Source organism: Silurus meridionalis, chromosome 2 (genome assembly GCF_014805685.1).
Source record: "Silurus meridionalis isolate SWU-2019-XX chromosome 2, ASM1480568v1, whole genome shotgun sequence".
NCBI lineage: Eukaryota > Metazoa > Chordata > Actinopteri > Siluriformes > Siluridae > Silurus > Silurus meridionalis.
This window is the reverse complement of record NC_060885.1, coordinates 7,616,900-7,638,224: the sequence shown is the minus strand read 5'-3', so window position 1 is coordinate 7,638,224 and position 21,325 is coordinate 7,616,900. Positions and strand designations below refer to the sequence as shown.

The 21,325-nt window shown below is 39.7% G+C and overlaps 2 protein-coding genes across 4 annotated transcripts in view; one reads left to right on the top strand and one right to left on the bottom strand.

Moving 5' to 3' along the window:
* The window catches only part of papss1 (3'-phosphoadenosine 5'-phosphosulfate synthase 1), a 41,780-nt gene extending 37,810 nt beyond the window's left edge, over positions 1-3,970 (bottom strand). Inside the window, exon 1 of the mRNA XM_046876672.1 lies at positions 3,771-3,970. Coding sequence (XP_046732628.1) covers positions 3,771-3,839 — 69 coding nt within the window. The 5' untranslated portion in view covers positions 3,840-3,970. The remainder of the gene's footprint in view (positions 1-3,770) is intronic.
* Positions 3,971-4,654: 684 nt separating this feature from the next.
* pkd2 (polycystic kidney disease 2) lies at positions 4,655-19,659 on the top strand. Of its 3 annotated transcripts, XM_046834982.1 has the most exons (16): positions 6,520-6,600; positions 6,807-7,284; positions 9,541-9,654; positions 10,330-10,463; positions 10,548-10,798; positions 11,459-11,683; positions 12,232-12,460; positions 13,200-13,370; positions 13,484-13,665; positions 13,765-13,885; positions 15,003-15,101; positions 15,190-15,311; positions 15,402-15,519; positions 15,604-15,767; positions 15,857-16,004; positions 17,345-19,659. In XM_046834982.1, exons 2-16 carry the CDS (start codon positions 6,852-6,854, stop codon positions 17,570-17,572), a joined length of 2,739 nt encoding a protein of 912 aa, XP_046690938.1. In that variant the 5' UTR covers positions 6,520-6,600; positions 6,807-6,851; the 3' UTR covers positions 17,573-19,659. The 3 variants fall into 3 exon arrangements, with proteins under 3 accessions (XP_046690957.1, XP_046690938.1, XP_046690948.1); XM_046835001.1 differs by lacking the exons at positions 6,520-6,600; positions 6,807-7,284 and adding an exon at positions 4,655-4,667; XM_046834992.1 differs by having other exon boundaries at positions 6,530-7,284; positions 15,607-15,767.
* The last annotated feature ends 1,666 nt before the right edge of the window (positions 19,660-21,325 follow it).

Below are 21,325 nucleotides of genomic sequence, written 5' to 3'. Positions count from 1 at the left end.
TGAGATCGAGCAATGGTTAACACAAACTGCTCTTTATTGATGACTAGACTGTTTGCTGGGAGCATCCTAGGCTCTTCCGTCCTGATGGCCTGCACCCTAACAGAGTTGGAGTGGTAGTCTTATCAGACAACATCTCCAAAATGTTCATCAACCAGTGTTCTAGATCCTTTACCTGCATGTTTCCTCAAACAGACAGCTCCAGAAGTAATTGAACCTGTTCTGAATATAATAAACTCTTCCATTAGCAATGGTTTGTACCTAAATCCTTCAAACTGGCAGTTATCAACACCCTACTTAAGAAACCTGACCTCAATCCTTGTCCAACTACAGGCCAATATAAAACCTCCCCTTTATCGCCAAGATTCTAGTAAAGGTTGTAGCACAGCAGTTTTACTCACACCTATTTAGGAATAACATTTATGAAATGTATCAGTCAGGATTAAGGCCTCATAATAGCACAGACACGGCGCTGGTTAAAGTGGTAAATGACCTGCTATGGGCCTCTGATCAGGGTTTTGTCTCCTTACTTGTTTTCCTCAACCTTAGTGCAGCTTTTGACACCATTGATCATAATCTCCTCCTTGTTAGACTAGAAAATGCTGTTGGAATAGCTCTCTGCTGGCTTAGGTCTTATTTGACTGATCGTTATCAGTTTGTTGATGTAAATAGTGAGTTTTCCACACTCTCTCAGGAAAATGTTGGTGTTCTGCAAGGATCTGCCTTAGGCCAACTGCTTTTCTCTTTATATATGCTGCCTCTGGGTGGAATTATAAGTAAACATGGTATTAGCTTCCATTGCTATGCTGATGATACACAGATGAGAAAGATCAGCTTAACAATGTTGAGGAGTGTGTAAAGGACATTAGACAGTGGATGCATGTTAACTTCCTTCTGCTCAACTCGGATAATATGGAAGTTCTTTTGCTAGGACCACATGCAGCTAGAAGTAAACTTTCCGAATTACGTAGCATCTCTGAATGTTGTTTCTGTCTCAGTGTATACAGCAGTCGAATACCTTGGTGTGATTATTGACCCTGGTCTTTCCTTTGAGGTTTACGTGAATAATATTACCAGGATATCCTTCTTTCACCTTAGAAATATTGTTAAAATTAGAAATACGATGTCGTTACAGGATGCAGAAATACTAGTTTATGCATTTATTACATCTAGATTAGACGACTGTAACGTTTTACTGTCTTGGTGTTGGAGTAAGTGCATAATAAGCTTCAGTTAGTTCAGAATGCAGCAGCAAGAGTCCTCACTAGATCTAGAAAATATGACCACATCACCCCTGTTTTAATCAGTCTACACTGCTCCCATTTACATCTCGCATTTATTATAATACCCTACTACTGATGTATAAAACATTTAACAGTCTGGGCTAGCTTTTGATAAATTATGATCTCCCACGTCTACTTACATTAAAAGGTGCAGGCTATTTGTTGGTACCTCAAATAATGAAGACTACAGCAGGGGGCAGATCTTTCTCTTTTAAAGCCCCACAGTTATGAAAAAGCCTTCCGCTTAGTGTTCTGGACTCAGACACAGTCTCGGTGTTCCAGTCGAGACTGAAAACATTTATTTAGTCGAACATTTTGATAGTAGTTAGATTTTTCCTTTACAGCGTCCCAACTTACACTCTGATCACACTGTAGAGTCCATTAAACACTTAAACAATGAGAATGCTTAATCTTTATTTTGTCTCTTCATGTCTCCAATCTCCCATCTCTCTCTCTCTCTCTCTCTCTCTCTCTCTCTCTCTCTCTCTCTCTCTCCCTCCCTCCCTCTCTCCCTCCCTCTCATAAACATGCCCAACCTGTCCTTTCTTTTATTTTCCTTTGATCTTCCTGGTTCGTCCTGACGTCCTCTCTCTGGATGAAGTCCTTTCTGCAGCTGGGGATGGTTCCACATATCCAGCCTTAGGATCCCTGGAGTCACTGAGCAACTCAAGAACTTTGAGGACTAATTCGGACTGTAATCAGGACAGTTTGCATGAATAGATCCGCATTTACGCACCTATTACAACACACCTCAACAATGTAACTACGTTGGATGGACATTCAGTGCCACACAGATGAGAATGGGTTCCCTTTTGAGTCTGATTCCTCTCAAGGATTCTTCCTCATGCCATCTCAGGGAGTTTTTTCCTTGCCACAGTCGCCACTGGCTCACTCATCAGGGACACACAATGAGGAACAAACTTATAGGCAATAAACGTACACATTCTTTTATATAACCTTATTACCGCTTTATAGCTGTATGAATAGAGGAGTGCTAACATCTAGAGTAGAAAACTGCTTTGACCCACAGGCCATCAGGCTCGTGAAAGACATCCATCCAAACACTGCACGCTTTATACCCACACTCACTCCTGTTTCTTGCATTTGCACGTCACTAATTTGTGACTTTTTTGTTTTGTCCATAATGTCCCTCATAGGCTGCTTGAAAGATTCACAGAGTAAGAATTACACTGTATGGTGTAAAGGACAATAAACCCCTTGTGTCGTAAACAGAGACACACAGAGACAGAACCTAGGCTTGGGTAGCTAAAGAGTTATGAGATGACGAGCGTGACGGCGTTGATGCAACACAGAACTGGACGAAGTACGCAGCAAACGTGCTCCCTTTAAACTGTCACGTGAATAACAGCTCAAAAATATTCGTCCTCAAATGTACTTAAGTATCCAAAGAACTAGGATTAATTGTGGCTATAATGTTCCTGTTATCATTTTTGTCAATTTGCTTAATCAACTCAGTTGATGTGAAAAACCTCTAATGTGACTTAACACACCGATCTATTACTAGAATGATATTAATGAGTCAAACACTGATGGATATCTTATATACTTTTCATGATCTTAAAAGTCAAATAGTTTAAAAAAATAAAAAAAAATTTAACAAATAAGGCAATGGATTCTTGGGCTGCTGAAACAGCGATTAATCGGATAAGAATAATTTTTTCTTTATTAAAGAGCAAATCTAAATTTAGAATAGAAAATAAGACAAAGATTCATAAAATTAACTTTTTTTCAGGAGACACACACACACACATACATATATATATATATATATATATATATATATATATATATATATATATATATATATATATATATATTTTTTTTTTTTTTTTATTGTGTGTGTGTGTGTGTGTGTGTGTGTGTGTGTGTGTGTGTTTATATATCTCCTGAACCCAATCCTGGATGGAACTCCAGAGGTAAACCTGGATGTAGTCCTGTATGTTGCTCTGGATCAGCCCTATATATAACCCTGGATGCAAACATGTATGTAGCTCTGGATGAAACCATAGATCTAACCCTGGATGTAGCCGTGGAGCTAACCATGGATCTAACCTGGATGTGTGTGTGATTGGATTCAGGAGAAATATATATATATATATATATATATATATATATATATATATATATATATATATATATATATACACACACACATACATACATACATACATACACACACACACACTATATATATATATATATATATATATATATATATATATATATATATATATATATATATATAAAGCCCTGGATGAAACCCTAGTTCTAACCCTAGATGGAACCATAAATCTAATCATTAATGGAGCCCGGGTTCGAACCCTGGATGGAACCATGGATGGAACTCTGGATAGAACCCTGGTTCGAACCCTGGATGGAACCATGGATAGAACTCTGGATGGAACCCTGGTTCGAACCCTGGATGGACCCCTGCACAGCAGTAAGTTAGGATCAGCTCAGTTTGCTCACCCAGTTCTGAAGCGCGTTGCTCAGTTTCTGCTTCTTGTGTGAGCTTGCAGAAGTCTCCATCTCCGCCATCGACCAGGTTACACAAAAAAATAATAGAAAAGAAAAAAAAAAGAAAAGAAAAATGTCTCCGAGCCGGTTTGGTTAATGGACACCAGAAAGACACCAAGCAGTTCCAGCAGGCAGGAGGCGTCCACACTGAAGCCACGTCACCGGAAGTGACGCTTTAAAACCTCGCCACATGTTTCAGCGCCATCTATCGAGCAGAAATAATACTGCTGTTTTATGTTCTTATTAGATTTTTGATTTATGATTTATGATCATGATTTAGAAGACTTATAATAATAGATTAGTAATATATAATCCAACACAATTGATTTTGTTTTGTAAGTAATGCACACAACCTACAAAGTTGGTGTTGTATATAAATATAAATATAAAAAATAATAAATTAAAAATAAAAAACATTAATACATATATATATATATATATAAATCTTTTTAATTTTTAATTTATTATTATTTTTATATTTATATTTTTATATAATGTGTATATATATATATATATATATATATATATATATATATATATATATATATATATTATATTTATTATATATCGATATATAAATATATCTATAAATATATCTATATAGATATATAAATAAATCTATATATTAATATATCTAAAAATCTATATAGATAGATAGATAGATAGATAGATAGATAGATAGATAGATAGATAGATAGATAGATAGATAGATAGATATAGATATTGTGGAGGTGTTCAGCCTTTGTCTCAAAGCAACTTTACAGAGTTAAAGAGGTTATAAAATGTGATTCTATATGTTAATGCCTATGAATTTTTCCTTGAGATCTAGTATCCTGGAGAAAATCAGACGTAATGCATGCCCTCTGAACCCTTCACCATCAATGCAATTGAATTACAACTCTTAAACATTATTAAAGATTTCTCATTTCCCAAAAGTGGCATGGAAAGACTCCCGGAGATAGTATGAGGAGGAAACCATGAGGGTGAACCAGACTCAAAAGAGAACCCATTCTCATCTTCGTGTGTCCATTCATTATAATTTTATCATAGTTGAGTTTTTAGGTAGAAGGCTGACAGGGAGCAAGAAACAAGGATTATTAAGTATCTTTATTGTTACATGGTAGTTAAGAATGCTGCACAGTGTGATTGTTCAGGAGGCAAGTAGAGACTGCGTCTTCTTGGAGCTTGCTTTATGCACATCACTAGGTGTAGAACTCTCTAGTTCTTCCATATGATGTCTTCATAAAGCTCTCTTTGTCCCTAGGAATCAGTGCAGAACTGTCAAGTTCTTTCACATGATGTTTTAATTGAGCTTTCTGTGTGCACAGTATTATTTCCATGCTGGAACAGGTTTGGGCCTCAGTTTCAGTGAAAGGAGATTTTAATGGTTTTGTACAAAGGCATTTATAATGAAGTAAATGTAATAAGTTGCTGTACTTGATTAGCTTCTCCATGTATCTGTACTTTACAAAAGTATTTCCATTTGAGGAGACTTTTAATTTAACTTCCCTGCATTACAAATTCAAATATCTCACTATTTTTTGTGATATCAGTCGTCCCTTTTTATTTATAAACGGATAAAAACTCAACTGGACAAACACGCAGCGATCCACCAATCAGGGTCGAGTGCTCGATCTGTTTCAAACTAGTTTTGATTGGTGCTTGGTGGATCACCAACATACAGTTCAGCATCAGTTTAACAGCAAGCAGAACATTTTAAAAGAAATAAAATAATGTAAGAAACTCGAACTCACCACAACACACAACACCCGGGTTTTATTTGCATGTTTTTTTTAAGTAGGTTTTGGGCTCATGATAATTTTAATCGATATCAATCATTGTTTGATTCATTAATATCATTCTATTGATAGATTGGCATGCTAAGAGTCTCTTCACATAAACTGAGTTAATTAAGTAAAGAATCTTGTGTCAAAAACGATACATTATAGCCATTATAAATCATAGTACTTTGGATATTTGAGTACATTTAAAGGCAAATACTTTTGTCCTTTTTTTTAGTACATGGTTTGCACACTGTACATACTACATATAGAAGTGATGGTCAGTTGTCCACATACTTTTGACTGAATAGCTCAGCAGCTTGGTCGTGCATAAAATCGTGTAATTAAGGTAGTTTAGAGAGGATGAGATGGTGAAAAACAATTGGCTGGTTAAACTGTCCGTCATTATTCCTGTCCAATCAAAGTCATGGGTGAGGGTAGACAGTTGTCTAGCAACAACAGAAGCCAAACATACTTCGGTTATTCAATCTATTAGTGGTAGAGTTTAAAATTTCCCTAAAAAATTGTGTAAAACGACGTGTTTGACACCTTATGCATCGAATTTATGTATTTTTTTAACTCATGATATAATGTTAAAGCATTAAATTATAAGATGTTTATTATATATTAAAGAAGAAAAATAAACTTATTGAGTCTAATTTGGTCAAAATTTAAATTAGGGTTCAAACAAAAATGAAAACAAAAAAATTGTGACTAAGTGAAAGTACAAGATGTTTCCAGATGTTCAAGAAGCAGACGCCATATGCGGTCAAATCTTATTCCAATGGGACCCGGGCCGCGTCTCAAACGCGTTGACCTGGACTAGAAAGTGATGGAAACACTACGTCAGTTCTTATGGGCAGTTCGCTCGAGCGTGCATGCTACTTAGTAAAAATGTGCGCTATTTGGGACACAGCCGAGGAGATTTTGGGGAAGACTAGAGGGAACAAGATGGCTGGCTGATGCGGGACGGGAGGAGAGTTTCTCGACTTTTTCACAAAGTAAGAAGCACCTGGGTGTCTGAAAATACAGTGAAATTGATGTGAAGTTGTTTTTCTTTTTCGTACATTTGTTTTTTTTGCTTGTTTTCTTGCACAAAAACCGTTTTCACTTCCAGACTGAAGTTTTTCGGATTTTTATTGTAGGGTTTTCCTTGTTACTTTAATCAGTTAGGGTAATAAAAAGTATTTTTTGCAATATTTTACAGTATTATTAAGTCACTGAACACGTGTTCGGAAACTTTGTAAACGAAATGAGCTCCAGTCGAAGCCGTTGTCAAGCAGCCAGAGCGTCGAGCTCTGCGCATGCGCAGAAGCCATCGCAGACGCAGCCGCAGCCTCTGCCGGATGAAGGTCTGGAGATGGAGAGGATGGAGCCCCAAGGAGAAGTGGGGCTCGGTGTCCCGGAGGATCAGCCTTCTCCAGCGTCCAGCTCCAGCTCGAGACAGGCGTGGAGCCGGGACAACCCGGGATTCGAGCCGGAAGAGGGCATGGATGCGAACTGGAGCCCGGGACGGAGGTCTTTGTCCGACACTTCGAGCAGCGGCAGCGGCATCAGCGGTCTCGGGAGCTTCGCCGGCGGGAGCAACGCGCGCATCCACCGCGGGCTGTACCCGACTCCTCCCGCTGACAGGCTCCACCAGGAGCCGCCCGGTTTGAGGGCGAGGATCCTGGAGAAAATCAGACGTAATGCATGTCTTCTGAACTCTTCACCATCAATGTTTTGCATTACAACTCTTTAAGTGCACTATTAAAGTTTTCTCATTTCTCAAATTCTTCTTCTTCTTCTTCTTCTTCTTCTTCTTCTTCTTTTGGCTTCTCCCATTAGGGGTCGCCACAGCTGATCATCCGTCTCCATACCCCCCTGTCCTCTACATCTGCCTCTTGCACACCAACCACCTGCATGTCTTCCCTCACCACATCCATAAACCTCCTCCTTGGTTTTCCTCTTTTCCTCCTTCCTGATGGCTCCATCCTCAGCATGTCCAAACCATCTCAATCTCGCCTCCCTCACCTTGTCACCAAAACGTCCTACATGCACTGTCCCTATAATAAACTCATTTCTAATCCTGTTCATCATCGTCACTCACAACGAAAACCTCAACATCTTCAGCTCTGCTACCTCCAGCTCCACCTCTGGTCTTTTACTCAATGCCACAGTCAGATAAACTTTTCCTTTCACTCTCGCAGATACTCTTTTATCACAAAATCACTCCTGCTATTACTCTTCTCCACCCACATTTATTCCCACATCTGGAATAAACATCACAATTCACTGTGATTCTGGTATTATAATACATTTGACTGGAAAACTTAGATTTTATCCATCAGTATCTTTATATACGTCTGCTCTTTTTTTATATTGTATAGTCGTCTCCTTAAGCACTTTACACAGATCAGTCTTAATATTGAAACCACCTGCCAATGGGGCATGGACTCCACAAGACTTCTGAAGGGGTCCCGTGGTATCTGGCAACAAGATCCTAGCATCAGATCCTTCCATATCCAATTAACTTTTATTTGTATAGCACTTTAAACTATGGATATTGTCCCAAAGCAGCTGTACAGACATATATATACACGTATGTTATAAAGTAGGACTGTTTTGGACATTAGCACCAGTGGTGACGGTGGCAAGAAAAACTTCCTTAAGATAGTATGAGGACTCAAAAGGGAAGCCCTTCTCATCTAGGTGGCACCGAATGCTCATTCATTATAGTTTAATCGTTGTTGAGGTGTGCTGTTTAGTGATTGCAGTCTTAAACCATCGTAGCAGGGTGTTGATTTCACTCCAAATCCACCCTCATAGTCTTTAGGTTGCTCAGTAACTTCATGGATCTTTCAGCTGTTCATGTGGAACCATCCTCAGCTGCACAGAGTGATCTCTAACTGGAGAGAAATCCATCCATGGGTAGGGCTTCGGGATGAATCAGGCCGATCGGAGAAGAAGAAAGAAAAATGATCACTGGTACCTCAGGAGCATGTTTAACTTGACAGAAAGAGGGAGAAGAACAGTAGAAGGCTGATTGGGAAAGTCTTGTAAGTTGCAAAGTCGGATCTCCATGAATCTGTCTCGTTTGTCCAGCACATCCTGCAGATTCTCGTTTGGATCTTGAAAAATTAGAGGGCAAGTCTAGACATTTTGCCATGCTCCTCAAACCGTTCCCTGACCAATTAGTGCAATTTTGCTAGAGATTAAACACTTAATGCCGAGAACATTGTAAAAGACCTGCTCTTTTAAACTGCTCTGGCATTGTCCTCAAGCCTTTGATCAGAGTAGCACAGATCCTTATGCTTGCCCATTCTTCCTGCTTCCAAAACATCAGCATTGAGGACTGAGTGTATACTTGATGTATAATAAATCACACCTATTGAAAGATGCCATTGGGGCAAGATAGTCAGGGGTACTCACGTCACCTCTCAGTGGTTTTATTGTTATGGCTGATCAGTGTATTTTGTTCAGGTACCGGAGTCAGAAATATACAGCTATAATAAAGTGGCACCATGAGGTTGTAGCATCTTATAGCATCCCAACATGGTCTGCATCTAGTGTACAAATGACACACGCTAGCATCTTCGAAATAGTACAGAAACTGGAATGTGTCCTGGAAGTCTTCTTTTCGAAGCGTGTCAAGCACCTTCTGTGATCTCCGCAAACAGTGGCAAAAGGGCAATCTTTGAGCTGGATCTTCATCTTCGGGACGAGGGCGAAGTCCGCTGAGACGTAGTCAGACTAGCAAGTACACAGTGTATACACAGGACGATGTATTTTGTATTTTGGCACACTGACTTATGAAGGTCGGTGCTCCCTGTGACTGTGCGTGCAGCCTCATGCTGCCATCTGTTGGCGTGTTACAAAACTAGTCTTGAAACTTTTTGATATTACCTCGTGTTTCAAAATACATTAAATAAACTCTTATCAAGTCTTCTGATCGATTTTAGTTTTGTGGGGCACACGTCTCCTGGAGGAGAGAGACAGCAGCAGAGAGATGTACCTCAAGAATGTCCTGAGAGAGATGATCACTTATATCCTTTTCCTCATCACCTTATGCATTTGTAAGTGAAGCACAATTTTCTCAAATATCTTTTGCGAACAAAGTGGTTTCATTTATGCAACTTGTGTTTTTTATGCAACTCGTGTTAACATTTTTCTAATATTCCAATTATTTATCATTATTATTATAAAAATTAAAATAATTACTCCTGATACAGGTTGTTATAGTAGCTAGAAACAAATGCTTCCTCATCTTCACTTTTTTTTCCTTTTTTTGTTAATAGTAAGACAAAAAGAGCTTTGTTAAAAAATGTTAAATTTTTAAAAAATGTGTCTTTTTTACGTTTCCAATTAAATAAAAAATGCATCTTTTTTTAAAACTTTCCCACGTCTGAAAGTTATATACAATAACATATATATATAAAAAAAAAAAACAATAACATACAGTTTATATAACCTCCGATTTGCCTCGCAGCCGGAACGTCTTTCTCTTCATTGCAGTTATAAAAAAAGCACCTGTTTTGATCCGATCAGATTGAAGAGTTTTACATTATATTAAAGTTTGTTTGAATTTCACTTGTTAATGCTGTTGTTCATGACACACTTTGGCTTCGTGTTTGTATCAGCATACAGTTAGAAAAAGGTGCAAGATGGAAAATTCTTATATTCAATTTAAAAATTAGTTTTTTTTTATCATTAACTTTTTTTTAATTATTATTTTAATGACTTCATTTCAGTAACATATGGGATGATGAGCACTAACATGTACTACTACACCAAAGTCATGTCTCAACTCTTCCTGGATACACCACTGTCAAGTGGAGATGCCACCACCTTCAGGAGCCTCTCCACCATGGAGGACTTCTGGAAAGTAAAGACCTTTGTGTTGTATTTCACACATTTGTATTTTTTTGTCTGAACATTTGTTTCAAACGAGGTAATCGCTCCGTTTCAGTACACAGAGGGGCCTTTTCTGAATGGGATGTACTGGGAAGTGTGGTACAACAACAAGAGCCTGCCAGAGAACCAGAGCCTGATCTATTACGAGAATTTGCTGTTGGGAGTCCCGCGCCTGCGTCAGGTCAAAGTCTTCAACGAGTCATGTCCCGTTCACGAGGAGCTGAAGGACGAAGTGTACGACTGCTACGGCGTCTACGCAGCTGCCTACGAGGACAAGAAACCGTTCGGACTGAAAAACGGCACTGCGTAAGTCCGGGATCAGGAAACTCTACTTGGGCAATATACCGTATACATAAAGAATCTTAACACTGCAGTAAAAAAAGCTGTAATATGATTTGTGCTGGTTTGTTTTTGGAGATTTCATAGTGTTAAACATGAAGATAAGCAACTACTTTCTGCCAGTATGTGTATCTGACACACACACAAATACAAATTGAACAGCTTTTAGTAATGATTAAACCATTGCTGCAGATATGTATCATATGGGGTTCTTCACACAATTCTATAGGATGTCTTTGTGGTAGGATCATTTTTTTTCTTCACTTAAACTAAGAGTTTACATGGGTTGGAGTGAAAGATCTCCTGCTATAGATCTCTGACCTCAAACCCTTTTGATCACCGCTTCACTACAAAGCACAAATCTCCACAAACACACCCCAGAAATCTAGAGAAACATCTCCCTAAAATAATGGAGATGATTATAACAGCAAATAGGGACTAAATGTGGGATGTTCACAAAGCTCATACGAATCTTACGGTCAAGTGTCCACCAACTTTCGTCCATGTAGTTTTATTAGAGTGTGCATAATAGCTGATGTAATCGCTTACAGTGTAATTGGTTTCTAATCGCAATCACTGTGGTAATTAATGTTCACATTTGGCTTCCTCTGTGTGTTTATGTGTCAGGTGGGTGTATTCTGAAGAGGTCAGCCTCGGGGAAAGCAGCTACTCGGGTGAAGTGTCCACGTATAGAGGAGGAGGTTTTTATCAGGATCTGTCTCGCACCAGAGACAAGTCAGAGAGAGAGCTGCAGGAGCTGAAGGCAAACCTGTGGCTGGATCGAGGCACCAGAGCCGTGTTCCTTGACTTCTCCGTCTACAACGGCAACATCAACCTCTTCTGCATCGTCAGGTACACAGTCAATACAAGCGAAAGAAATCTGAACTAATTTAGAGACTGATTTCATCCTCTAGGAAAAAAATAGCCTGGTGGCTATATAGGATTTTTTTAGCAAATTTGTTATAATTGTTTAATTGGAATAGTAATTGGATTAGTGTTATATTAAAAACAATTATTAAAAAAAAACTATAATTATTTATAAGTATCTAATTTGATATAATAATAAGCTTCTGCCCGGAGACTTGAGATGGTGATCATATCACCATAGCAACCATCATACATATTATAGTATTGCACTTGACATTTCTGCAATGCATGATGTGATGGTAGAATAATATCCTATAATATCTTAATTTGATCACAAAAAAAATTATTAAAAAGATATCTGCTGAGATCATGATGAAATATACACTAATGATAGATACAGTGAATATGCTAATGAGCTGGGGGGAGGGGACGGGGAGGCTAAACATTCAAATGTGGATTTTTGCCTTCAAGTATCCAAATAATATTTAAACCCATAGCATTGAGAGAAATTGCCTCTGATTTATGGTTTACAGATTGCTGGTGGAGTTTCCAGCCACAGGGGGCGCTGTGACCTCATGGCAGTTCCAGACTGTACGCTTGGTGCGCTATGTGTCCAGCTGGGACCATTTTGTAGGGCTGTGCGAGGTTATTTTCTGCTTCTTCGTGCTGTACTACATGGTGGAGGAGGTGCTGGAGATCCGCCTGCACCGCCTGCGCTACTTCAAAAGCTTGTGGAACTGCATGGACGTGCTCATAGTAACGGTAACTAATGCAGCACTGATTGTTTGGTATTTACTCGGTCTAGAAGTTGCTACATGACTTGACTTGTAAAGTGGGAGTTGCAGAAAGACCAGGACTGGGATTAGAGAGTACTGAGCTGCAAAAATAAATTTACAACCACAAAGTTTTATAACCAGGTTATAACCAGCGAGATGGAGATGTACTGTTTATATGCCAGGCATATGTTATGTGGACAGGTTTTTGGGCTTATATCGGAAAATTACTAATTACTACTTATAACCAATTACTAATCAGTAATGTAGATGTTGCAAAGATTTGGTGTACTTCTGTTGATGAAGAGGTTGTTGGACTTTACTGTATCCATGAAAACGGAAAACCAGTATAATTTGAGCTACTTGTGTGAGTTCTAGTAAAATGGTTCTTGCAAGTGAATGGGAATTCTAGTTATAACGCAGGATTGGATCATTGGCAGTGAAATTGGTAGGATTTACTTTATAACTAGACAAAAATTTCCTAAACGTTGTCCTCCATGTTTGTTTTTTTCCACTTGCTCACCAACTAGTGATCGAACTGGTTCGTAGATTAAACAAGAAATAAAAAATCACTGAAAAGATAAATATTATGTTACTTCCCAAAGCCTTACATGTCAAATAACTGTTTTTGAGAAAACATCTTTACAATGAAACAATGTTACATCAAAATACTGGAAATTTCCCAACCCTTCAATCCTTCACATGATCTTTGTGTATATCTCTCTTAGCTGAGCGTGCCAGCCATCATTATGAATATCTACAGGACGTCAGCGGTCAACAACAGGCTGAAGTTCCTGCTGGAGAACCACAGCACGTACCCGAACTTCGGACCACTCGCTCGGCTGCAGGTTCAGTTCAACAATATGGCCGCCATCATTGTCTTTCTCGCCTGGGTCAAAGTGAGCCTTTTTCTTTTTTTGTTGTTGTTGTTGTTGTTGTTGAGCTATTCGTTGTTGATCCAGTGCACAGTGAACATTTTGTGTTAAACCCTATTGCGATTCTTTTTCTGCAGCTATTCAAGTTCATCAATTTTAATAAGACCATGAGTCAGCTTTCCAGCACTGTGTCCCGGTGTGCTAAAGACCTCCTGGGATTCGCCATCATGTTCTTCATCGTGTTCCTGGCATACGCTCAGCTGGCGTACCTGGTGTTCGGAACACAACTCAATGACTTTAGCACCTTCCAAGCCTGCATGTGAGTCCCGGAGAACTTAACTGTAATGTCTGTCTGCTTGTTCGCCTCAGTAATTCATTTACAATAAGAGAAAAATTCTCATCATGCCACTCTGGACAGTTTCACACAGTTCCGGATCATCCTAGGAGACTTTGACTTCTCAGAGATCGAAGAGTCGGATAGAGTCCTGGGCCCGATTTACTTCACCACCTTTGTTTTTTTCATGTTCATGATTCTGTTGGTAAGTGATTAGAAATATCACAGGACATCCTAGTGCTAGACTACTTTTTATAAGGAACAAGAGTCCACATTGCATCACAAGAATTTAGAAAATCAGACTGGAATCTGCTGATTATTAAAATATAGGTATGTTTACATGGTCTTTATTTGTTAATTAAACCACCGCCCTGGAATTTCAGGTAATTCAATGGCTTGTATTGTAGTGTATCTTTCCCTTTCCTATATCTTTACATGTGTAACTAAATAAAGAAAAGACTGTACAAGACTTTATTCAACACTACATTTAGAGCACCGTTCAGAACCATGCACTGTGGCACCTGTTATGTGTAGGATATATTAGGCAGCAAGTGAACATTTTATCCTCAAAGTTGATGCGTTAGAAGCAGGAAAAATGGGAAAGCGAAAGCGAGCATGTTTAAAAAGAGCCAAATTGTGATGTCTAGACGACTGGGTCAGAGTATCTCCAAAACTGCTGCTCTTGTGGGATGTTCCTGGTCTGCAGTGGTCAGGATCTCTCAAAAGTGTTCCACCTGCCTAATATTGTGTTGGTCCCCCTTTGGCTGCTAAAACAGTTCTGACCCTTCGAGCATTTACAGCAATAACTTCTTCAGCAGTTTGAGCTACAGGAGCTCGTCTGTTGGATCGGACCACACGTGCCAGCCTTCACTCCCCACGTGCATCAGTGAGCCTCGGCCGCCAATGACCCTGTCGCCGGTTCACCACTGTTCCTTCCTTGGAGCACTTTTGATAGATACTGACCAGTGCAGACCAGGAACATCCCACAAGAGCAGCAGTTTTGGAGATACTCTGAGACATCACAGTTTGTCCCTCATCAAACTTTCTTAAATCCTTACGCTCGCGCATTTTTCCTGCTTCTAACACGTCAACTTTGAGGACGAAATGTTAACTTGGTGCCTGCTAATATCCCACCAGCTAACAGGTGCCATGATGAAGAGATAATCAGTGTTATTCATTTATTGGCCATATTGTGTGTGTGTGTGTGTGTGTGTGTGTGTGTGTGTGTGTGTGTGTGTGTGTGTTTCCTGGTTCTATAAAGACCTTAATTGCCCAAGTGTTTTTTTTTTTTTTTTGTCAACTATTTTTTCTTATTACTTCAGAATATGTTCTTAGCCATCATCAATGACACTTATGCAGAGGTGAAGGCTGACATGGCGCAGCAGAGATCCGAAATGGAGATTACCGACCTCATTAAAAAGGTACTTAAATCATTAAAAACATGAAAAAATAGCTGAAAACCTAGAGAGAGAAAAAACAAAACTGAAATGCATAATGGTGCTTTTTTAGGGCTGCCACAAGGCGATGGTGAAACTGAGGCTGAGAAAGACGGCAGTAGATGACATCTCCGACAGCCTTCGCCAGGCAGGAGGGAAACTTAACTTCGACGAGCTCCGGCAGGACCTGCGAGGGTGAACGATGCCTGATTGCTATTGTTAAAGATAATCAAAACCCCAAGATTGACGTGCGTGCTGAGTGAAGGTTTGCCGCTGTGTTTGCAGAAAAGGACACTCAGACGCTGAGATCGAAGCCATTTTCGCCAAGTATGATCTGGACGGAGACCAGGAGCTCACTGAGCATGAACACCAGCAGATGAGGGACGACCTGGAGAAAGAGAGAGTGAGTAAATTTGAAAGATGAATACACACACACACAAACACGCACACCTGTACAGATGCTCAGTGTCTCTCACACACACGCCAGGAGGACTTGGATTTGGAACGGAGTTCGCTGCCCAGGCCTCTGAGTGGGCGGAGCTTCTCTCGTAGCCAGGACGACTCGGAGGAGGACGACGACGAGGACAGTGGACACAGTTCCCGTCGCCGTGGCAGCAGCTCTGGGGGTGTGTCTTACGAGGAGTTCCAAGTGTAAGCTTTTCACTTATGGCACATTTTTGCCACAAGAATCATAGCTGAAGGAACGTGAATGAGGAGTGTAAAGTGTGGTCTGTTCTCAGGCTGGTGCGGAGGGTGGACCGTATGGAGCACTCGATTGGCAGCATCGTGTCCAAGATCGATGCAGTTATTGTGAAGCTGGAAGCCATGGAACGGGCCAAGCTGAAGAGGAGAGAGGTCCTTAGCAGACTGCTGGATGGTGTCATAGAGGTGAGACTTTTACTATAAAGACAACTACAATCTAGTGACAATTAATCAAGGATGTTGAAACAATTTACGGGAGTTTTGGGTATTAATAATACTGGTTGACACTACCTGATCCATACTAGTGATTCTCTTCATACAAATACAGTTATCAATTAATTAATTATGTAATCGATTAAATTCAATTAACTAAATGTAAAAAATGAAGTCAATACTTTACATTTGTTAGACTCAATTTGGGTAATACAGATGTGTATATAAGTGTTTGTGTTTTTTACATTTAATATAAACTCTTTTAGAGATGTGTTCTAGTTATTTCAGAATACTTTAACATTTAACTACACACATGTTTACCACACATTATTCATTCAATTTATTTATTCATTAAGGAATTTATTTTCTTCCATCCTTCATTCATTCATGCACTCCCTCAATATCTGGAATTGTCAGGAATTTCTACTTTTGAAAGAATGTGCAAAATAATCCATATCATTAGACTGTCATAAAAACATTGGCGATGGCAGGAAGTGGCAACAATTTCACGCATGCGCCTAAAAACAAAACCTGTGTTTTCGCACGCGCACAGTACAAATCGTGTTTCTGGTACAGATAAAGTAGTGACAATGATTCCAGAGAGCTAGGGGGTGTGGCCAATGTGAATGACTCCAGTGAGCTAGGGGGTGTGACTAATGTGAATTATTCCAGAGAGCTAGGGGGTGTGGCCAATGTGAATGACTCCAGTAAGCTACGGCGGGTGGCCAATGTGAATGACTCCAGGGAGCTAGGGGGTGTGGCCAATGTGAATGACACCAGGGAGCTAGGGGGTGTGGCCAATGTGAATGTCTCGAGAGAGCTAAGGGGTGTGGCCAATGTGAACGACTAGAGAGCTAGGGGGTGTGGCCAATGTGAATGTCGATGTGAATGTCTCCAGTGAGCTAAGGGTGTGGCCAAGGTGTATGGCTTCAGAGAGCTAAGGGGTATGGCCAAGGTATATTGCTCCAGAGAGATAAGGGGTGTGGCCAAGGTATTGGCTCCAGTCAGCTAAGGGGTGTGGCCAAATTATATGGCTCCAGAGAGCTAAGGGGTGTGGCCAAGGTATATGGCTCCAGAGAGCTAAGGGGTGTGGCCAAGATATTGTCTCCAGTGAGTTAAAGGGTGTGGCCAAGTTATATGGCTCCAGAGAGCTAAGGGGTGCTGGCAGGAGTCTGGTTGTTAAGAGGAGCCTGGCAGGCGGTGTGAGAGTGTGGGGTGAGCTTGTGGGGTTGTTAGACTTTTATGTAGCGTTTAATCACTGACTTTGCATTTTTACTCCTCTGTATTCGTTTTTTTTTTGCCTCCTTTCTCAGGATGAAAGGTTGGGTAGAGATACGGAGGCTCACAGGGAGCAGATGGAGCGGCTGGTGCGAGAGGAGCTGGAGCGGTGGGAGTCAGACGATGCCATCTCTCAGGTCAGCCATCAGCAGGCTGCTCCTGTTGGTCCAGGAGCTCAGCCCCGCCCACGCAGCACTCGCCCCTCCTCCTCATTGTCCACTGAGGGTCCAGACACCGGAGGCAGTGGAGGTGGACAGGTGTAAGACCTTCACCGGTCACACGGCCATATAAAATATTTCAGCAGTATTTTCCTTTGTTTATATGATGGTACATCAGTTTTGTATTATTTTTCTGAGCATTAATGAAGGCACAATTACACACTTTATCAGTTTTAGTGCAGGAACTAAGCAAAATAGATCTAGGTTTATGCATAAAAGTTGTAGGGCTTTTTCTTTGCAATTATGCAGTGTGTGTATACAGTATATACATACACACATACATACACAAGGGAAGAAATTATTAAATTGGAGCTTTTGATAGATACAGACCACGCCAGACAGGAAACATCCCACAAGAGCTGCAGGTTTGGAGATGCTCTGACCCAGTCGTCTAGACATCACAATTTGTCCCTCATCAAACTCTCTTAAATCCTTACGCTTGCCCATTTTTCCTACTTCCAACATGTCAGATTTGAGGAGAAAATGTTCACTTGCTGTCTCACAGGTGCCATGATGAAGAGATAATCAGTGTTATTCATTTTACTGGTCATGATGTTATAATGTCATAATGTCTGATCTGTGAATAGTATCCAATAGTATAACATAATGACAGTATTTTATTTTGTTATATTTAATTATTGGAGTGCAGTATAAGCCCGCCGGTAAGTGCCTGTTAAAAATACATTATATGGGCAAAAGTGTGTGGACACCTGACCATAAGATTCATATGTGCTTTTTGAATTCCACAGCGAGTCCCCATTTGCTGTTATAAAAACCTCCACTCTTCTGGGAAGACGTTCCATTGGTTTTTAGAGTGCGCTTGTGGAGATTTTGTGTTGATTCAGCTATAAGGGTGTTAGTAAAGTCAGGTACTGATGTAAGATGTGAAAGTCTGAGGTGCTGTCAGTATTCCAATTCATCTCAAAATTGTTGAGTAGAGTTCAGGTCAGATCTCTATAGCAGCCCATTCAAGATCTTCCACTCCAACCCATTTAAAGCATATCTTCATGGATCTGGCTTTGTGTACAGGACGATGCCATCTTTACAGCATCCAAAAGACGTCCTGTACAATTGTGTGAATCCAACTTTGTGACAACAGTTTCGGGAAAGAAGTACATATGGCTGGAAAAGTCAGGTGTCCCAATAATTATGTCTATATAGTGTACATTATTTAAATGTAATACGCTTGTTTTTATATTTAATTAATAATCTGATACATCAGTTTACTATTTACAAAAATATATGAATAAATCGGATATTCTTCCCCGTCATTTAGGGTTTTGTTTTGTTTCTGTAATTATTAAAAAAATAAATATATATAAAAAATTTACATTTTTTTACATTTTACGTCCACACTATTATTTCTCAATGACAGTACTAATTTAAGTCACACAATGAAGTCATTTTCTTGATATAAAACTTCAGTTAACCCATTTATTTGTAGTCGCTTTCACTTAATATAGTCGCATGAGCGGCATGCCTTGTCACAGGAGATGTATTTCTAATTACTGTCATTTTCTTTTAATCCATTTAATATTTGTAACTTGAAACAAACTTCGATTCGGAGTGCATCTGCTTTCATGAGAAGCTTACTGTGTGCTGGTTAGACTCGTTTAGCTGAAGTCGGAATGTGTTTTTTTTTTTTTTTTTTGCTGATATTAGTTTTCCCTCACCACGCAATCTGAATTCTCTTGACTCGGGTTGAGCGAGCTGATGTAATGCGATGATGTCCGTATCGAGATGACATAATCTAGGTACTACATGTTACTATTTTTGTACCAATTTCTTTGTTTATGTATTTTTTTTGTGTGTGTGTGTGTCAATCCTTTAGTTTTGTTGGCAAACTTTAAGCTACATATTCTTGACACCCCTTTTTCTTTCGTCCACACTTTTCTTTTTTTGGTATTTTATATTCCTTGATTAAGGCTGATATTCAGTATGATTCAGTATGGCGCTCTATTTTGCAATTTGCCAACATTGTATGCACAACATGAGCTCGAGCGGTGAGAGCAGAACTTGTATCAGCGAACAGCTCAGGATATTTGGCTTTGCATTTCTGACTTTTTTAAAAATCAGTGTTATTGTTTTAATATCTGCATTGTTTGAGAATAAAAGATTTGCACATTTTAAAAGCGCCGAGTGTTTTTTTTTCCATGTGTGTCGCAGCGCACCATGAGACTGGATAGTGAGATAGTAGAGAGAATGTACAGGTCTACATTCACATATCACTTATAAATTACAGCACAGTGAAATTCATAGCTCATACATCTCAACATTTTTAGGAAGCTGGGCTCAGCCATGAAACAGTACCCCTGGCAGCTTGGCAATACTGGGGCTTGAAACCCCAACCATCTGGACTGTGACCCAGTACCTTGACTACTGAGCTACCAGTTCAAATCAAATCCGTTTTATCTGTATAGCGCTTTTAACAATGCACATTGTACCAAAGCACCATTACAGAGATAAAGAGGTTATAAAGTTGGAATGTATAAGTTTGTTCATTATAAGGTTATACCTAATGAATGGTGACTGACAAAAAACTGCCTTGGATGGTATAAGGAAGAAACTTTGAGAGCACCCAGACTCGTCCATGTCCAATTATTATAATTTCATTGTGGTGTACTATTCAGTGATGGGCACTTAAATGCAGAACTATTCGTGCAAACTGCAATCCTAAGCCATTGTAGTAGACTCTTTATATTAATAATTATATTATCTATCTTCATAGTTCTTGAGTTGCTCAGTGGATCTTTAGTCATGTGGATCCATCCTCAGCTACATATAATGGTCTCCAATTCCATCCAGAAGTACGGCATTGGGATGAATCAGGTAGATCCAAATTAGAGAGAGAGAGGGAGGAGATAATGAAGGAGAGTTTTCCCTCAAGCCAATAGAAGAAAGAGACTATGTAGAAACAGACAGAGCTGTAAATACAAATGTGATTGGCTGGTCAAAAAATGCATCAAACCACACTTCAGTCAACAGCTACCCACAATGACAGTAAGATCTTCTCTGCTATTTAGTCCACAGTGATAATGGTGGAAATGAACACATCTTTGCTTTAATAGTGCAAAATACATCTGGGTGTTACACTATCATATTATAGCTCATCTCAACTAGAGAATTATGGAACTGAGAGCATGTAGCATGGAGGCTCATGTACATCAGTAAAACTCTTACCTATAAATGACTGGTCTTCCTTGGATGGAAACTGATGTCTACAGCAGGGTATGTGATATGAAAGTGAGATGAAAAGGTTACAATTAAACTAAAGGACATTTCAAAATAAATTCATCAATTCGGAGATGGTTAAAGACAGCACCAAAACACCTGCCATCTTTAATTGTAACCATTTGGCAGATGACCTCATCCAGGGCAACTTACAATGATCACATTTATACAACTGAGTAAGTGAGGGCCATGCTCAAGGGCCCAGGAGTGGCAGTTTGGTGGTACTAGGATTAGAGCACCAGACATCCAGTGAGCCACCAGCTACTACATTTAATACGTTTTGGCAAATGCCCTAATACCCTGTTTATAAAACCTGGCACTGCTGGGTCCTCGCTTGGTCTCAGTTTGGTGGCCCTGGAATTTGTGAGCAAAAGTCTAATATCCTAACCACTGAGCTTCCACTTACATTTGCCTCCAACACCCTAAATAGCCCATATCTTCATGACTAGCCAATGATAGTACTACTACCAGACCCAAAAAATTCAAATAATCAGTGACCCATGATCCTCAAGAGTCAACGACCACCTCAACAGATTTGATTGGTGCACCTTAGGCATGGAACAGAGA